The sequence below is a fragment of the Pelophylax lessonae genome (assembly GCF_965119305.1).
Source record: "Pelophylax lessonae genome assembly, chromosome: 2".
Classification (NCBI taxonomy): domain Eukaryota; kingdom Metazoa; phylum Chordata; class Amphibia; order Anura; family Ranidae; genus Pelophylax; species Pelophylax lessonae.
In genome coordinates, this window is record NC_138769.1 from 538,974,115 (window position 1) to 538,991,799 (window position 17,685).

The 17,685-nt window shown below is 43.0% G+C and overlaps 1 protein-coding gene across 2 annotated transcripts in view; it reads left to right on the forward strand.

Moving 5' to 3' along the window:
- The first annotated feature begins 4,016 nt into the window (after positions 1–4,016).
- WBP4 (WW domain binding protein 4) overlaps positions 4,017–17,685 on the forward strand; it is a 29,952-nt gene continuing 16,283 nt past the window's right edge. Inside the window, exons 1-5 of one of the 2 annotated variants that reach the window (XM_082247612.1) lie at positions 4,017–4,023; positions 5,890–5,962; positions 7,289–7,351; positions 7,672–7,798; positions 17,104–17,265. In XM_082247612.1, coding sequence (XP_082103738.1) covers positions 4,022–4,023; positions 5,890–5,962; positions 7,289–7,351; positions 7,672–7,798; positions 17,104–17,265 — 427 coding nt within the window. In that variant the 5' untranslated portion in view covers positions 4,017–4,021. Of the gene's footprint in view, positions 4,024–5,857; positions 5,963–7,288; positions 7,352–7,671; positions 7,799–17,103; positions 17,266–17,685 lie in introns of those variants that run through there. The other variant, XM_082247611.1, reaches the window with a different exon arrangement.

The following is a 17,685-nucleotide window of genomic DNA, read 5'->3' on the forward strand; positions in this document are numbered from 1 at the left end:
GGCTCCTCCTCTTTGGTTGCCCCCACAGAGAGCTGCTTTCCATGGGGTTACCTGTGCGGGCACACTCCCGAGACCTGCTGCTGTGTCCATTGGCACAGATAGCAGGACTTGGCCCCACCCTCTGCTCCAAGGTCACTGGATTTGATTGACAGCAGCGTGAGCTGATGGCTCCTGCTGCTATCAATCTATCCAATGAGGACCCGAGACAGCGGCTGGAGCTCCTGGGCTTGGGTTCAGGTAAGAAAAAGGAGGGGTGGGGTCTGAGGGGCAGGTGAAGCAGAAAAGGTTTTTCACCTTAATGCATTAAGATTAAAAACAATGAGACTTTACAATTCCTTTTTAATAATTTTTTTTTTTTTTGGCAATGTTTTATAGCAGAAAGTAAAAATTATTTTTTTTTTCTCAGAATTGTCGCTCTTTTTTTTGTTTAGAACGCAAAAAATAGAAACCACAGAGATGATCAAATACCATAATAAGGGAAAAGAAAGGACATACCTTTTATTTGGATACAGCATCGCACGACCGCGCAATTGTCAGTTAAACTAATGCAGTGTTGTTTTGCAAAAAATGGCCTGGTCATTAAGGGGGTAAAACTTTCCAGTCCTTAAGGGGTTAAAGTGCATTAACCTAAAATGTGCCACCCAAGCCTTGAGATCTTTAACCCTTTGTTAGGAAAGAGTGTGCGCAACTTGATGGGGTTAATTATGGTAAACATGATTACCCAGCCTCCTCTTTAAAGGGTTAGTTAATCTTTAAAGACCATTTTTAAAAAAAATACCATATGCTTTCCACCGTCCCTAGTACATTACAAACAAATCTTCCACTGTTCGAAAAGTTGATCCTGTCCCCCTCCATATATGTAGGCCATGAAAAAAAAAAAACCCTTAGGCCGGCCATACACTGTTTGAATCTCGGCAGGTTCAGCAGGAACCAACCGAGATTCGAACTGTTAATGGGTAGACTGAATGTAATAAGTCGATCACGATTTAAATCAGCCTGCCGGATATGTTTCCGATTATCGCAAGCGGCTGTTCGCTCTCCCTGTGTTGATTATAGTGTTTGAAGGAACTAGAGTGGTGGCTGGGGTGATACTTTTAATATTTGGCTCGTCCTACTGTTAATGCATGGCGGAGGAGGCTCCGCTACTAAGGAGGTTTTTCGCACAGACTATGCATGGCCTTCATTGGGCTACAAGGGGGTCAGAAGCAACTATTTGAACAGTGGAGGAGTGGTATGTAATGTGCTAGGAATGCTAGAATGCATGGGACATTTTTTGCAAAATGGGCATTAATGAGGTTGTAAACCTCAGGGGAAAAAAAATTAAAAAAAGAAAAACCTGAAAGACAAAGACGTAATAAGCCAGTATGCATCGCATTCTAGCTCATTATGAAATACTTACCTTAGAACGAAGCCCCAGCAGTGCCGTCCGCTCACTAATAACACGGCAGACATTTTCGGCTGTCCTTCCTGGTTCTCGTCTTCTGGCCATCTGATTGGCCGGAGGTGCAATGACGTTACTGCAGGAGCCGCCGTTCACGGCACAGGGCTCTGAAGGAATGACATGGGTGGCCGTTCTTTCAGACCGCATGTGCCGATGATGTCATCGGCTGCATGCAATGTAAATATCTCCTAAACGGTGCATGTTTAGGAGATAGTTACTGTACCTATAGGTAAGCCTTATTATAGGCTTACCTATGGGGAAAAAGTCATTACGGGGGGTTTGCAACCTCTTTAAATGTATACTAACTCTGTAACAGTAAATAGAAGGGAAAATCTTTGGTAATACTATGTAACTTTCTAACGTGTAACAAATTTAAAATGGGCATAATCCTAATTTTGCTGCAAAAAAGGAAATGCGATTTAACCACTTGTCTATCAAGGTATCTCTCTAAACATCATGGTAGACAAGTGGTTCAATCAAGTTCACAGCCACAGCAGACTTTAAGAGTGAAAGCTTTCTGATAAAAGAATTGCCCAATCTCTGTCTGCCTTACCAACCCCCCAAATCACTGTGTGGGATGGATTTGATTTAAATCACGATTTAAATCCTGATTTCAATCCCTAGTAAAAAGGCTTGATTTCAATCAACTCAATTTAAATCATAATTTTTAAAGAGCAGCTGTCATCTCTGACTCATTGTTTACTCACCGACAGTCCCATTCACTTTAATGGGACAGCTAGTGATGCAGCAGTGAGGGACGGGGCGGCAGCAGGTGAGTGAATGCCCGCCAACAGGCGCTGCCATGATGGATCTGAAATGACAGGTGCTCTTTTAATGCAAGGACTTTTAAAAATGTATCTTAAATAGAAAACAGTATTTAGATAGATTTTTACTCCAAAAGCATTTTATTAAAACAAATTTGATAAAAATCAAAAACATCCGATATTTAAATTAAAAAAAAAAAAAAAATGTATTTTCTATTTCTATCCACCTTGTCAAGCAGTAAGCCCAGGACCACGGGAAAAAGCAGCATAGGCTGAGCACATGTATATAAATTTAATTTGTGTCACACATGTGAGAGAAATAACTCTAGATTCATAGTTAACTCTAAAATGATGACCTGTAAAGGCTTTAAAAGCATTGTATACATTTTGGGTACCATAGTGTACAGTTTTAAGACTTGACATATTTGGGATCTCAACGCAACCCTATGTTTTGTTTTTTTACCAAAAATTTGTGTAAAATATTTTGTTTGCACTAAAAAAAAAAAAAAAAAAAAAAAATTTCTTGACAATATGACTTTAAAAATAGCTGTGCAAATATTGTGTAACATTAAAAAAAAAAGTTATTGCAACTACCACCACCGTACCCTGCAGAGGGCCTTCTAGATTATATATACTTTTGGGGGGTTTACAGTAATTTCTAGCAACAAAGGCATGTTTTAACATGCAAAGCAAACTACCACCATGCTTTCTGGGGCTTAGTTAGACAGCCCAACGACGGTGCAAATTTCCATGGTTGCCGGAAAATATTTGTACAATTTCCCCATAAACACAGACCGTGCTGACAGGGGAATCCGTCCTGTCCAGCAATTGTCAAAAAGCTGTCCCTGCCAGGAGAATACAGTGATTATTGCTAGCGGCTATAGCAGCCACTTGCTATAATCGGAAGCAAATCCAGCAGGCTGATTGTACCCAAGTGGATCAATCAATCAACTTGGTAAATTCTGCCTGCCCATTAATGGTTGGAATCTCGAGCCGATTCCTGCTGAGATTCAAATTATGTATGGCCAGCCTTAGGGCTCTTTCACACAGGCGGACCGTTCAGATCCGCCTGTCCGTTTTTTGGCGGATCTGAATGGTCCCTATAGGGGCATCGGATGTCAGCGGAGACATGTCCGCTGACATTCGGTCCGATCTGTCAAATCTGGACGGATGGAAACCCTATTTTCCAGCGGTCCGTTTCCATCCAATTCCCTCATAGAGATGTATGGGGAACTGACAGCTGTGTTTCCGCACACAGCGCGGAGACACAGCTGTCACACTCCTGCTCAGCGGGGGATCGGCAAATGGAGTCCGTCCGATGGACACATACAGTAGTGAGAAAGGGGCCTTAATCAGCTAGGATAGAAAACTTGTCCCTATTACAATTGTTACCTGCTGGTAAGCCAACTCCTATACAGCCCAGCTACTGTTCATGTTAAAGTTAGGAAAGCACTTGAGTTTACTGCCTGTGAGCAGCTGGATGGTGCATGCTCGTCAGATCTTTCTGTAATGTGTGTGGTTGATTATTTGCTTATTTTTAGCTAGGAGTGTATTCTGTACGATAAAATGGAGCAGTGAAATAAAACCTAGAGAGACATGTTCCTCTTCTTTTGTGAAAAATTGCCCCAATGTAGATTTCTGATAAAGTATTGGTGAAAATTGAATGATTTTCAGGATTTCAGCAATGTGTACTTAACCCTTTATTTACCAGATGTCTCTGATGACATGTACTGTATATGTATGTGGCCTGAATAAACAAGTGCTTTTTTTTCTTTTCTTTATTTTTTTTCTTCAGGAAAGACACAAGGAAGCCATCATGTAAGTTTTCTCAAAGTTTTATACCCTCCTACAGATAAATGCAATGTAAAGCAGAGCTCAAAGAAAGCCACTGAATACTCATGTAAAGGTGCTGTTTTAGCAGTCACAGTATTTGTATTTCTGTTCATCCAGTCCTGAGGTTGCACAGCACAGCCAGGCACATTAAGGCTATGTTTCCACTAGTGCGACGCCAAAGTCGTGTGATTAACAGTGCAACTTTGATGCAACTTTTTTGAACTGACTTGACACTTTGACTCAAAGTCGCATCAAAGTAGTGCAGGCACCTTTTCAAAGTCGCTGCAACTTTAAGTCGCATAGATGGGAACGGGTGCCATTGAAATTAATAGGTTTTGACTTGTCATGCGACTTGGCATGTGTCAAGATGCACAACAAGTCGCACTAGTGGAAACGGGGTCTAATACACTTTCTCTTCGTTATAAACTGTAGAAAATCTGCAGTAGTTTTCTCTTGCTACCCCCAGCCAGGTGTTCGGACAATGAAGGAGTAGTAGCGGACTAAAGAGGTCATCTGTCTGCTCACTCTGCCATATCTTCCTATCTGCAAGTTCTTTGTCTGCACATTTGCATGCAACACATCTGATTGAGTTTACTACCGCAATAAAGATGTACTTAGTGCGGTCAGCAGCGCTAGCTAATCACAGCAAAATGTGCAAAAATTTAATACTCCCCCACCATCTTTACCTCAATTGCAGTGCTTACTAATAATGTTAAATAAAATGTATTTAAAGTGTTTGTGCAAAACAATATAACAGTGCTGACTTTTCAACATCAGATACACCAATCACTCTCTGTATCTGATGTAATATGTGTTAATGATATAATTATACTATAAACTATATATATATATATATATATATATATATATATAAGTTTATAGTATAATAGTGTATGTATGTATGTATATAAAGGGCTCATGTGTGTCTGATATACACAGTAACCCCATATGGAGTATTCGCAGTAAAAAATGTCTTATAGGCAGAGTTGTATAAAGTACTCGAAACCCATACTTGAGTAGAAGTGGAAGTGCTCGATCAAAAAGTGACTTAAGTAGAAGTACTAAAGTATTCACCATTTTTTGTACTTAAGTATTGCAAGTAGTTTTTTTAAAAATTTTGCTACTCAAGTACTGAAAGTAAAAGTACCAGTAGTTTTGAAAAAAAAATTGCTACTCAAGTACTAAAAGTAAAAGTACAAGTACTGTGTTATGTAGTTATTAAAGAAAGAAGTCAAAAGTTTGAACATCATATTGTTTTTTATTATTTCAAATGCAGCTTTTATTTATACATACAGTAGCATTGATTTTCGCATGCGCTGATAATACACATGTTTTGAGCTTCATGAAACCTGCCATCTACTGTTCTGGCAGTGGTCATTTTTATAATTGTAACGAGTAACTATGCAGCACAAAAAGAAATATCGGAGTAGAAGTATTGAAATCATCGAAAAAATGTAGTGAAGTAAAAGTGGAAGTAGGAGAAAAAAATTCTACTCTAGGAAAGTACAGATACTGCCTTTCGGTACTTAAGTACAGTAGTGAAGTAGTTCTACTTAGTTACTATACATCTCTGCTTATAGGTTTTTATTTTTCCATGTTAAGTTTGGCTGACATAGGGCTGTAAATTTGTAAAAGTGATCCTTTTTTAGGTTAATCCTAAGCATAAATAATGTATGCGCTTTGTAAAGGGGAAGAAAACAAAATGGCTCTACTGACCAGATTAACGGGTATTAAAGCTGTATTACAGGGGAGACTGCAGTGTTAATGCTTGTGACAAACTGCTTCACATACAGTATGTCCTTTTGTATTTTGCCCATAGGTCTGCTTTAACATGCAGTGCTTCTTTTGCAGGGCTGACTACTGGAAATCTCAGCCTAAGAAATTTTGCATGTATTGCAAGTGTTGGATTGCTGACAATAAGCCGGTATGCTTACATTTATTGTTAGTAGTATTCACTTTAGTACTATCCTGTAAATCCCCTTCATTACCAGTTTCTATTTTCAATTTTAAGTGATCTGATAATTTGGCTGAAAATTTCTGCATCATCAACATTGTACCCATTTTATCATTTTTAGACAGAGATCGAACTTTATTTTGGTGATATTTAATAACCATAATCTTTTGGAAATGAAGAAACGTGAGGGTTTCTTCATTTCTAAGAAAGAAGTAGGTGAAAGGGTTATTACAGGTCACATACAGTTGAAGGCTGGAGATGAAGGGGTTAATGTTCAGATGTGCCCAGTAGGGGAAATGAAAGGGGTTAATATACAGTTAAATAGACACTGGATGTAGATTAGATGTACAGGGGGAGGTGAAAGGGTTCAAAACCTTTCACTTTTCTGTTTTAAGAGGAAGGGGAGGTCTCACAGATGTAAGCACCATTCTGTCATCATAACAATCATTTGGTACAGAGCCATTTGGATCTGCTCTGTACATAGTGTCTCTGAATTGGGCTGACCTTGGACATTAGATGTAGGAGGGGGAGGTGAAAGGGTTCAAGACCTTTCACTTTTCTGTTTTAAGAGGAAGCGGAGGTCTCACAGATGTAAGCACCATTCTGTCATCATAACAATCATTTGGTACAGAGCCATTTGGATCGGCTCTGTACATAGTGTCTTTGAATTGGGCTGACCTTGGACATTGTGGTTTACTGCTATTAATGGGTGCATTTTCCCCCCCAGGGATATTTCTGTAGTGATGTCTATAAGCAGCACTCCAGAAAAAGACATCCACCTTGTTGTTTGTTAAAAAATAAACATTTTTTTGACAACTGTGGCAAGTAAGTCTCCATTCACACTAGCACGACTTGTCAGGCGACTTGGTCAGCCTGACAAGTCACGCACTGTCGCGGTCCACTGACTGCTACAGGAGCCATTCTAATAGAAGCGACACAAGTCGCTCCGACTTAGAAAAAGGGTCCTGTACTACTTCGGGGCGACCTGGAGCGACTTGCATAGACATTCATTATATGAAGTCTCTGCAAGTCACGCCGAAGTCGCGGTGCACGCGACTTCACAGGTCGTCCCCTAAGTCGGATCGCCGTAGTGTGAACCGAGCCTAACTCTTCATAATAATTACCCTGGCTATATATTGATGTGTGTTGGGTTGTCTTGTGAGAAAATAGGTCTTGTTTGTAAAAATATTATGAAAGTGGAAATGTTGGAGAAACTTTTTTTTTTTTTTTTTTTCATAAATTTTTTTTATAGTACTTTTATTTTTACTCCCCTTACTACTCCTTTTTTCTTTTTAGAGTGTTGAGTTCCATGAGCGGGGAAAAAACCACAAAGAAAATGTCATCAAGAAAATCAGTGAGGTAAAGTGCTTGACTGCAGTACAATGTATTCTAACAGGGGGACATAAAACGTAAACTACATTTTATATATTTTAAGTAAACTTAATAATTGTAGCTTCTGGTGGCCAGATTGGGGATTACAATCTATATGTAAAGTATGGCCATACACATCAGAAAACAAATCTGTCCATCTGATGTGATCGTACTGCACTTACTATATCATTTGGGCCGGTTTCAGCAATTTGCAGGGTTGTGCAGGTCTTAGTTGTGGTTCTGTTTGGTATTGCTGTACATAGAAGGCATTCTGAGTACACTTATATAGGTTAACTGTTCTCTTTCAGATTAAACAAAAAAGTATGGCCAAAGCCAAGGAAGAGGCAAAGATGTCCAAGGAATTTGCTGCCATGGAAGAAGCAGCATTAAAGGCATATGAAGAAGATCTGAAGAGGCTCGAGGGCACAAAACCAGGTACTATAAATGTAATGATTTTACAGGATATCCAGAAAATTGACAGGATGTACTGCTCCCATGGTGACAATGGTTTCCACAAGGTCCCTTAAAACGCAAATGAACCCTCTTAAAGTGGAAGTAAACCCATCCATTTAAGAATTGTAATACTCCCATTAGTTGTGCTCTCAGCCAAACTGTCAAACCATCCAATGGCTGGTGTCATAACGGATCACATGTGCAGCATCATGTCAGTTGAAGATAAACAGAGACTAAGATGGCAGCTTCCTTGGCTGGAAACGATAGGGGGGTTTACTTCTTTAAAGCTGACATTTTAGGTATGATTTCTCTAATCCTCTTCCAGGGCAGCACCTGAGATAGGCTCCTCCCACCTGAAACAGGAAACATATTAGTCTACCATTATAAAAAAGTCAGTCCTACCTTCAGCCTCAGTTTGATTGTGTTTCCTCTGGACCCACAATAGCTGCAACAGTTTATTTTTCTGTCTCTGTGCTATTTGCAGGAGGCTCCCTGACCAGCATCACATCCAGCTCATTGAGCCTTGGGCAGTGTGGGTCAGGGGTAGCACACCGGGATGAGCAGGTTTCGCCCTACTGAGAGGTATGCAACCAGGATGCCAGTGGTATCCCCAACCCCCCCCCCCCAAGACCATACCTGGTTATGCCCAAGTTCTTTCAGGCCGGTCTGCCTGGCCTCAGCGATCCCTCGGGACGGTTTTGTGTGGAGGGGGTCCCTGCTCATAGGTGCAGGTGAGTGAGAGCAGCCGCCTGCCCGCACCCCCCCCATCCCTCGGGGGCCTTCCCAGGCCGGCCGCCTTGGCATCCTGAAACTCTTCACTGTGGAGGAGCAAGATGGCGACGGGGCCGGAACATCGCGTCGTTGCTGCTGACGTGCTTCCAGTCTGTGGCCATCTTGGAAGAGGCAGAGTCCAAGCTGGGGAGACCGCTCCAGGTGAGACTGGGATCAGGTGCTGGTCGGATCCGCAATCCAGGATTACATCAAGCAAAAAGGAATGACCGCACTTCCGATGAAATTCAGAAAAAGGAGTGTCTTTATTCCACATCAATCAAATGGCAAATACAGGTACACACTGTGAGTGCAGGACAAAAACGGTAGACGCGTTTCACGACTGAATGTGTCGCTTACTCATTACCATCTTGGAAGAGGGCAAGGTGGTCGCTGGCGCTGACGTAATTTCCAAGCAGCCTAAGAAGCCGCAGCACGGTTCTCAAACATGAAACTTGCACTTGGAAACTGACGGAACATACGGGGTTCCCTTTCTTCGACATGGGAAGGCTGACCATAGGCACCAGGATGGGTCAATACAGGAATGTCCACCAACCAGTATGGGGGCGGGGCTGGAGCTGGGCAGGAAGCAGTTAAAGGCCCCTATGTTGTGGTTCCCTTTCTGAGACTGACCATGTCAGACGCCTCCCCACCCTGCATTGAGGATCCTGCTGGACAGGACAGCTCCAAGGTAAGCCAGAGCACTCTGGAGTTCCCTCGGTCTTTACTTCACCAACAAACTGCTTTTTCTTTGTTGTGTATGGCAACTGCCTGCCTCACTGCATCCTTGAAGAATGCAAAGACCAGTAGCAAGGCATGCATCTTTTGCGGTCACAAGTTTCCTCCAGAATGGAGAAAACCCCTATGTCAGAAATACATTGATAAAATGGTGGCCAAAGAGTCACAGGGGTTCCTCAAAGATATGCTTAATTCTTTCAAAAAGGAGATTAAAAGCACAATTGGTCCCCTTCGCACAGCCTTAGAAAAACTGGAGGATTCTGCAAGATCCAACCAGGTCAGCACGCCATCTACCAGCACGTCACCCACCCCCTCATGCAGCAGGGATGAGGTGGATCAGGTGGAGCTAGGATCTGATGTAGATAGCTTGGAATCAGATCACGAAGGGGGTCGTTGCTCGGGTTCAGATAATGAGGACCCAGCATCAGAGGGTAAACTTTTTCCCTCGGAAGACACGGATAATTTACTGAGAGCCATTACAGATACACTGGGTATCGAAGAGCAAAAAAAAAAAACCTAGAACATTTCCAGTACATGAGTCCCTATAAAAACTTGGTTTAAGAAGGATGGATAGAACAGGAAATGAAGCTCTTTACCCCAGCTGCAATTAAACGCAGGTATCCGTTCAGAGGAGGATACTAAACCCAGGGCTAAATGCCCCAAGGTAGATGCCTCACTCGCCAGAATCGCTAACAAAGCTGGCTTAGCTTTTGACGACTCCGGAACTCTCAGTGATCCGATGGACAAAAAGCTAGAGGCACTTCTAAGAAGAGCCTGGGAAGCCGCAGCTGCAAATTTAAATCCAACCATAGCCTCCACCTGCACGGCCAGGACCCTATTGGTCTTGCTGACACAGCTGCAAGAACTGCTAGAGGGAGACACCCCAAGAGAGGAACTGGTAAAAACCATTCCCACTCTAACCAGAGCGGCAGCCTTCCTGGCGGATGCATCAGCAGAATCCGTAAGGATATCTTCCAGAACCACTGGCCTAATCAATTCAGCTAGGAGAGGCCTGTGGCTGAAGTCATGGGAAGGAGACATAACCTCCAAAAACAGATAATACAGCATTCCCTTTTACAGGTGATTTACCGTTCGGACCCGACCTGGAAACGGTATTGGACAGAACCGCAGCCAAAAACAAGGGATATCCTCAAACCAAAAAGAGTAAGAGGAAAACACCCTTTCTCCAATCCAGAGGGTTTGGTAGGACGGGTTTAAAAAAAAAGCTGGACACAACAAAACAAACCTGGCAAAGAGGAGTTTATCCTCAAGCCGTCCGTTACTAACAACAAAAAACAATGACGGTCCCTGGGCGGTGAGGGGGGGGGGCTCCTTGCCTGCCAGTAGAGGAAATCAGGGAAAATGTAGTTTCTCCCTGGCCCGGTAGCGGTTGGCTACTTAATAGGGCTTTCCTGTCGCCCCATGACCAAGAACCTGAGCATCTCCTAGCCACAGTGGATCAGCAGGAGGCGCATCCACATGTACTGATAGGGGAAAGCTATCTAAGATGCCTAAGATTTGTGGTGCTAAGGCCGGCTTCCCCTCCACATCATCCATACAAAGCTCTGCCATCTCGTCAGTACCCAGGATCTGCTCACAGCTACGGTCCAAAGCCCTATAACACCTAAGACAGCTAGTCATAGGGCTAGGGCCAGGTGCAGACGAGCTGCTATTCTGCAAATCAGCAGGCGAACAAAATGCCAATCTGCAAAAAAGCATATCTTGCTTGCAGGGGCAGAGCGTGGACAGAGTAAAACCGCTACTATCGCTGAGATCCCATGCAGGTGCGTGCCAGAGGGGATCTTGCTTCGGTCACTTAGGGAACATCGGCGTACAGTCTCATCGAATGCTTCTAGGCATACCAAACTTCCTGTCGCAATGGGGAATCAGCCACCCGAGCCACAAGGTCATGAAGTATTCAGCCTGGTGCCTGAAAGGATGAGGTTGAAGAATAAAGATCTGTCTAACAGGGTGATTGTCACCATTTTAGCCAGCATAAAACCGGCGACTAGAGCCATCTATGAGAAAGTGAGAAAAAAGTTTGTCTTCGGGTACAAGAACAAAAGGAACCCCGTCAAGGGGGCTATTCTGGCAATTAAGATTTTTTGCAGGAAGGAGCGGACAAATGGTTTACTCATAACACTTTGAAGGTTCAAGTGGCAGCCCTATCTTCCCACCTAGATATTAGGCTGTCCGAAGACACACTCCTAAAAAGATTCCTGCTCTCATTAAGGAAAGCCACACCAATGAGGTGCAGCAGAACTCCAACATGGGACCTCGCCACGGTACTCAAGGGATTCCTCCTGGCACCCTTCGAACCACTGGAGGATAGTTTGGATAAATACCTTACACTAAAAACAGTACTCCTGGTGGCCTTGGTATCAGCAAGAAGAGTCAGCGATATTCAGGCTCTATCCATGATAGAACCTTACTGTTTCAATTTGGCAGATAAAATTACTCACACCAGACCCTTCTTTCCTACCGAAAGTCTCTTCAACTTTCCACAGAACTCAGCAGGTGGTTATCGCCCCCCCCCCCCCTTCCAAATTCCACGGATAGTAGGAAAAGAGTCACTTATAACAAGCTGAATGTAAGAAAGATCCTGATATCTTATCTGGAAAGAACTAAAGTGGCGAAAGACAACCGCGCTATTCATTCTCCATTCAGGAGTGAACAAAGGGAAGTCAGCTTCGAAAAGTATGATAGCCAGATGCATAAAGCTTGCTATTCAAACAGCTTACTAAGCACTAAACCTCACTCAACCGAGTGTAATCACAGCCCACTCAACCAGAGCTTGAACATCATCAAGCGCAGAAAGACCCGGGGCAACACCAGAGCAGATCTGCAGGGCAGCGGCATGGTCGAGTTTCAGTACATTTACAAGGCATTACCGTATCGACCAGCTGTCCAGCCAAGACCAGATATTTGATCGCAAGGTGCTCCCAGTATTTTTCTCCTCCCTAGTAAGTATTGCTTGAGACATCCTCTCAGGTGCTGCCCTGGAAGACGATTAGAGAAAACCGAGTTTGGTACCTGGTAAATCTTTTTCTAAGAAGTCTTCCAGGGCGGCATCCGTTCCCGCCCTAAACAACATTAGAAAAGGGGCTTTATTTAGGGGGTCCTTCGGTAATTTGATATTACTGAGGCTGAAGGTATGACAGATTTTTTTTATAATGGTGGACTAATGTGTTTCCTGTTTCAGGTGGGAGGAGCCTATCTCAGGTGCTGCCCTGGAAGACTTCTTAGAAAAAGAGTTACCAGGTACCTAACTCTGTTTTTCTTTTTTTTTTTGTTTGCATAGATACATTGGTCCAGCTTGGACCAATGTAAGTTTTTCACATCTCATATCTGACCAATCCCTGTGTAAGCTGCAAATCACTGTAGTAGTAGCCACTACTAAATTCTTCTGGGTCAAGTGCCGAGCGGCTGCCCTTTTTGTATAGTAACCTCATCTTGGGTCAATGTAAGTATGCATATCTTATACCTGAGGGAATACTGTGAAAGCTGCCCTTCACTGTCAACTCGATTTTCAGGGTTCTATGTTGAGCTGCTGCTTCCCAGCCCATGGACCACAGGGTGTCATTTATTTGCTTGGTACTGCCTCCATTCAGTGAAAGCCTTGTATTTTCTCAATGACTTCAAGCCATTTTATGATTGTACAAGGTGAGATGTGAGTTGGTGAGGCCACAATCTCCACTTTGCCCAAACAGAACACCTTGTATTAATGGAAAAAGCTATGAGGCTTTCTCTGAATGACAGCAGTGCTGAGTGAGCGACCCCTTGGTAATATGCAGGAGAGCTGGCGCTTGGCACTGGACCCGGAAGACAGCTGCTAATGCTGTAGAAGCAGCAACTACTAGAGTGATTTGCAGCTTAAACAGGGATCAGGTATGAGATATACATGATTACATTGGTCCAAGCTGGTCCAATATAACTGTGCAAGAAAAATATACCTAAACTTCAGCTTTAATTTATTACCGAAATGCATTTGGGTTGCAAATACTTAAACCTCCCTGGTGGTATTCCCGAGTGTGGCTCCGGGTTAACTTTCAGTACCAAAAGCGGTAACCCTGAGCCACACTCGGGAATACCCCAGAAGCACACTCACCTTCCCTGTGATCCCCCGCCGTCCTCACACTCTCTCCCCGCTCTGTGCTCAGCAGATGCCGGCACTTGCCTTCCGGTTCCCTTCCCTGTGAGTGTTGCGAAGCAGGGGGGTGGAACTGGCAGCAAATTCAAAAATGTAAGTACACTAAATGACATGATACAAAGCTGTGATCCTAACGGATTGCACTGTATCATGCCATTTCACCACAGGATTTCACCTGGTGACTTTTCCAGTGCCCTGCCTGTGCTTTTCCAGTGCTTTGTGCCTGGAAAATAGAGAACGACCATGGCGTCCAAAAAGCGTTTTTTTTTTTTTTTTGCGCAAAAGCGCTTTTAGACGAACTGGAAAACAGTGACAGCGAAACGGAGTTACTTGAAGAACTGAGCAATAGCGATTTGTGAGAAAATTCGTCATCCGGTACGGAAAGTGACGTCAGCTAAGATTCTGATGTCTCTTTCTGGCACATAGCTTGTGGAATTTGGGAAGTATATCAAATGATTCTTCAGAATTTCCAACGGAGCTATGTGCCAGAAAGAGACATCAGAATCGTCGCTGTCATCACTTTCCATACCTGATGACGAATTTTCCCACAAATCGCTATCGCTCAGTTCTTCAAGTAACTCCGTTTCACTGTCACTGTTTTCCAGTTCGCCTAAAAGTGCTTTTGCGCAAAAAGAAAGTTTTTTGGATGCCATGGTTGTTCTCAATTTTCCAGGCTCAAAGTACTGGAAAAGCACAGGCAGGGCACTGGAAAAGTCACCAGGTGAAATCCTGTGCTGAAATGGCGTGATACAGTGTAATCCGTTAGGATCACAGCTTTGTATCATGTCATTTAGTGTATTTACATTTTTGAAATTGCCGCCGGTTTCACCCCCTGCGTCGCAACACTCGCAGGGAAGGGAACCGAAAGACAGGTGCCAAAATCGGCTGGGAGGATGGCTGGAGGACGGCAGGGGATCGCAGGGGAAAGTGAGTTTTAAAATATTAAACAGATTTCCATGCAAAACAATGTACCGCTTTTAGCACAGAAATCCTGACATAATCAGACTGCCAGGGAGGTTAATCTTTTTTTTTTTATCAGTAAAGTGCTGGAGCAAGGGTAAAAAATCCCTGCCCAGGTAGTACTTGGAGTGCCAGACTGTTTCTCTGACACACATGCAGCAACCTGGCCCCACTGGGTCATAGTGCTGACTGTGTGTCAGCACAGCCTTCAGAAATTTCCATCGGAGATTAAAGCAATCTCCGATGGAAATTTCCTGAAGGCTGTGCTGACGCACATTGTTCAGGCATGAACCACCATTGTTACTAGGAGGAAATCAATCTTTAGCAAAGATGCACAGAAAGTAGCTGAAACAGCCTCTAGGTGATCAGCAGCACTGGGGTGCAAAAAAAGATGAATTTTCTATTTTATGGAAAAAAAGAATGGCAATTGTTTGACACACAGTACATTCTCATATTCAATTTCATCCAGGTAATGTTTAAAGCGGAGTTTCGGCCTCAAAAACAACTTTGGCCCATCCACTTGCTGAAAATCACCTAAAAAAGAATTGGATAATCCCGATTTTTTTTTTTTTTTTTTTTTTTTTTTTTTTTCCATTTACTTACCTAGTTTTTGAAGAAATTATGCTTACTTTCCTTCCACTTCCTCCCTCTGCGGCCACAGCCTGCGCTGTCTCTTCCTGCTTGCATTGACTCCTGGGAGCTGAACGTCATCGATCCCAGGAGTCAATGCGCCTTCCGGCGCAGGCGTGTCATTCCCTGTGCAGGGATGATGTGCCTGCACCGAAAGTGATGAGCAGGGCCGGTGCAGGGCATTCTGGGACAGAAGAGGACGCCCTGGCTTCAGCTGCCCACACCTGGGATGGCAGCGCTGGACAATAAATTTTCAAGGTAAGTGCAACCTGGGACAGTTCAGAGGCTATCCATTCTGAAATGCACTAGCCCTGACTGTCCCGGGGGTATTTTTATCGAAAAAATGTTTTCTGAGGCCGGAACTCCGCTTTAAATGTAATTGAAAGCCATGTACAGCATCTTTGTATACACTTTGTACATTAAGCTTATATTCTCCCTAAAGGAATTTTCTTTTCATTCAAGGCCCATTCACACTTAAGTGCTCTACGACCAGTAGGCAGCCTTGCCCAGCACATTCCCAATACAAGACAAGGCAACTTATCTTGTTTAGTCACCTCTTTTCACACACTTGAGATGGGGTGGTGTGTACTGAAGAAAAAAATCCACCCCATAGCACCACTCTGTGGCTGATAAAACTGAGTAAAAGTTACTTTGTGACATAAATGAAGTTCCAGAAAAAAACAAAAAGATTGCTGTGTGGTGCGCTGGTATCAGTGCATCAGATCTGCAGCTTTCTTACCACACGCCAGCGGCTGCTGGAAACAGACCCTTGCTGTATTTTGTGGTCTTTCATGTTATTTTTCATTTGTGTAGAGTTCATTGTACTACTTACAATTAGGGGAACATTTAAAAAGGTGTTGATTAACAAATTGTTTTAACCGGTTGCCGACCGCCGCACGACTATATACTGCGGCGGTCAGCCCCGGCCAGGCAGAGTGACGTATCGATACGTCACTCGCCTGTCACTGACTTGCGAGCCTATTGCGGGCGGGCGCGCGCCCGCCGCGGCTCGTTCACAGACAAGTCAGTGCGTGTGACCGGCGGACTCGATGTCCGCCAGTCACACTACGATCGCTCCTGTGAAGGGAGAAAGACAGAGCGGCTTGTGTAAACAAGCTGCCTGTCAGTTCTCCCTGTGTAAAAGTGAAGATCTGACCGTTCTACTATGTAGAACTGTTGATCTTTGCTTTTACACCAATAGCAATGTCCCTGCACAGTTAGAATCACGCCCCTAGGACACACTTAACCCCTCCCTGTCCAATAAAGTTAACCCCTTCCCTGCCAGTGTAGTTTTTGCAGTAACAGTGCATATGTATAGCACTGATTACTGCAGTAATGTCACTGGTATCCCCAAAAGTGTCAAAAATGTCAGTCAAGGGTCCGATCTGTCCGCCGCAATGTCGCAGTACCGAAAAAAAAATCGCAGATCGCCGCCATTACGCGTTAAAAAAAAACACCAAAAATGACAAAAATCTTTCCCTTTGTTAGTAAACGCGATAACTTTTGCGCAAACCAATCAAAATACGCTTTTTGCGATTTTTTTTTTTTTTTTTTTTTTTTTTTTTTTTTTTTTTTTATACCAAACTTAGGTAGCATAAAACAAATTGGCCGAAAAATGTTAAAAAATTTTGATTTTTACATTTTTTTGGGGGGAATTTCATATAGAAAAATGTGAAAAATATTGTTATTTTTGCAAAATTTACGCTCTTTTTTTTGTTTATAGCGCGTGATCAAAAAATCGCACAGGTGATCAAATACCACCAAAAGAAAGCTCTGTTTGTGGGAAAAAAAGGACGTCAAATTCGTTTAGGTACAGCGTCGCACGACCGCGCAATTGTCCGTTAAAGTCACGTAGTAAAAATCGCAAAAAAAACCCTGGTCCTTTAGCAGCCAAATCCTCCGGGGCTTAAGTGGTTAAAAATGTGTTTTTGTAGTCGTATATTAAACATTATGACAGCGGTGTGATTGTGTTGTGTTTTTTTTTTTTTTTCTTCATTATTATGTGTAAAACATAAAAGTAATAACTGACATTTTTATCTAGCTCCTATAGCTCCTGTAGGCCCAACAATTGAGGAGAGAAGAGCACGTGATGAACAAAAAAGGAAAGAAATAGCAGCTCTAGAAAAACACCATGCTAAAAAAAAATGGACAAAGGCATTCTCTTCAGAAGGATACCCATACTACTACAATTCATTGACTGGAGGTACTGCATATTTTACTATATAGATTTAACCTTGTGAAACTTAAAGGATAAGTTTGCTTAAAAAAATAAATAAATGAATAATTAAATAAATGCACTTGTGCATTTACTTTTTTTTTTTTTTTTTTTTTGTAGGAGCCTGGAAAGCATTGCACCTGCAATCACTAGATTGCGGATGCCATGCAGGACTCCTACAGACTGTCAGTGTAAGCTGTCTGCCTGTACATAGTAGGGGCAGGCAGTTTCACACTGACAGGAAGAATCAGTGGACTACCAGGAAGCTCAAAAGCATTGAGAACTACAAGCCAACAGCTTTAAAGGCTGTTGGTACTTGTAGTTTTCACATTCACAGAACTCTGTTAATGAATAACGCGGCTGGGTGGAAGAAGCCCTTGCACTTTTCCTTTTTATTGTGACAGTGAG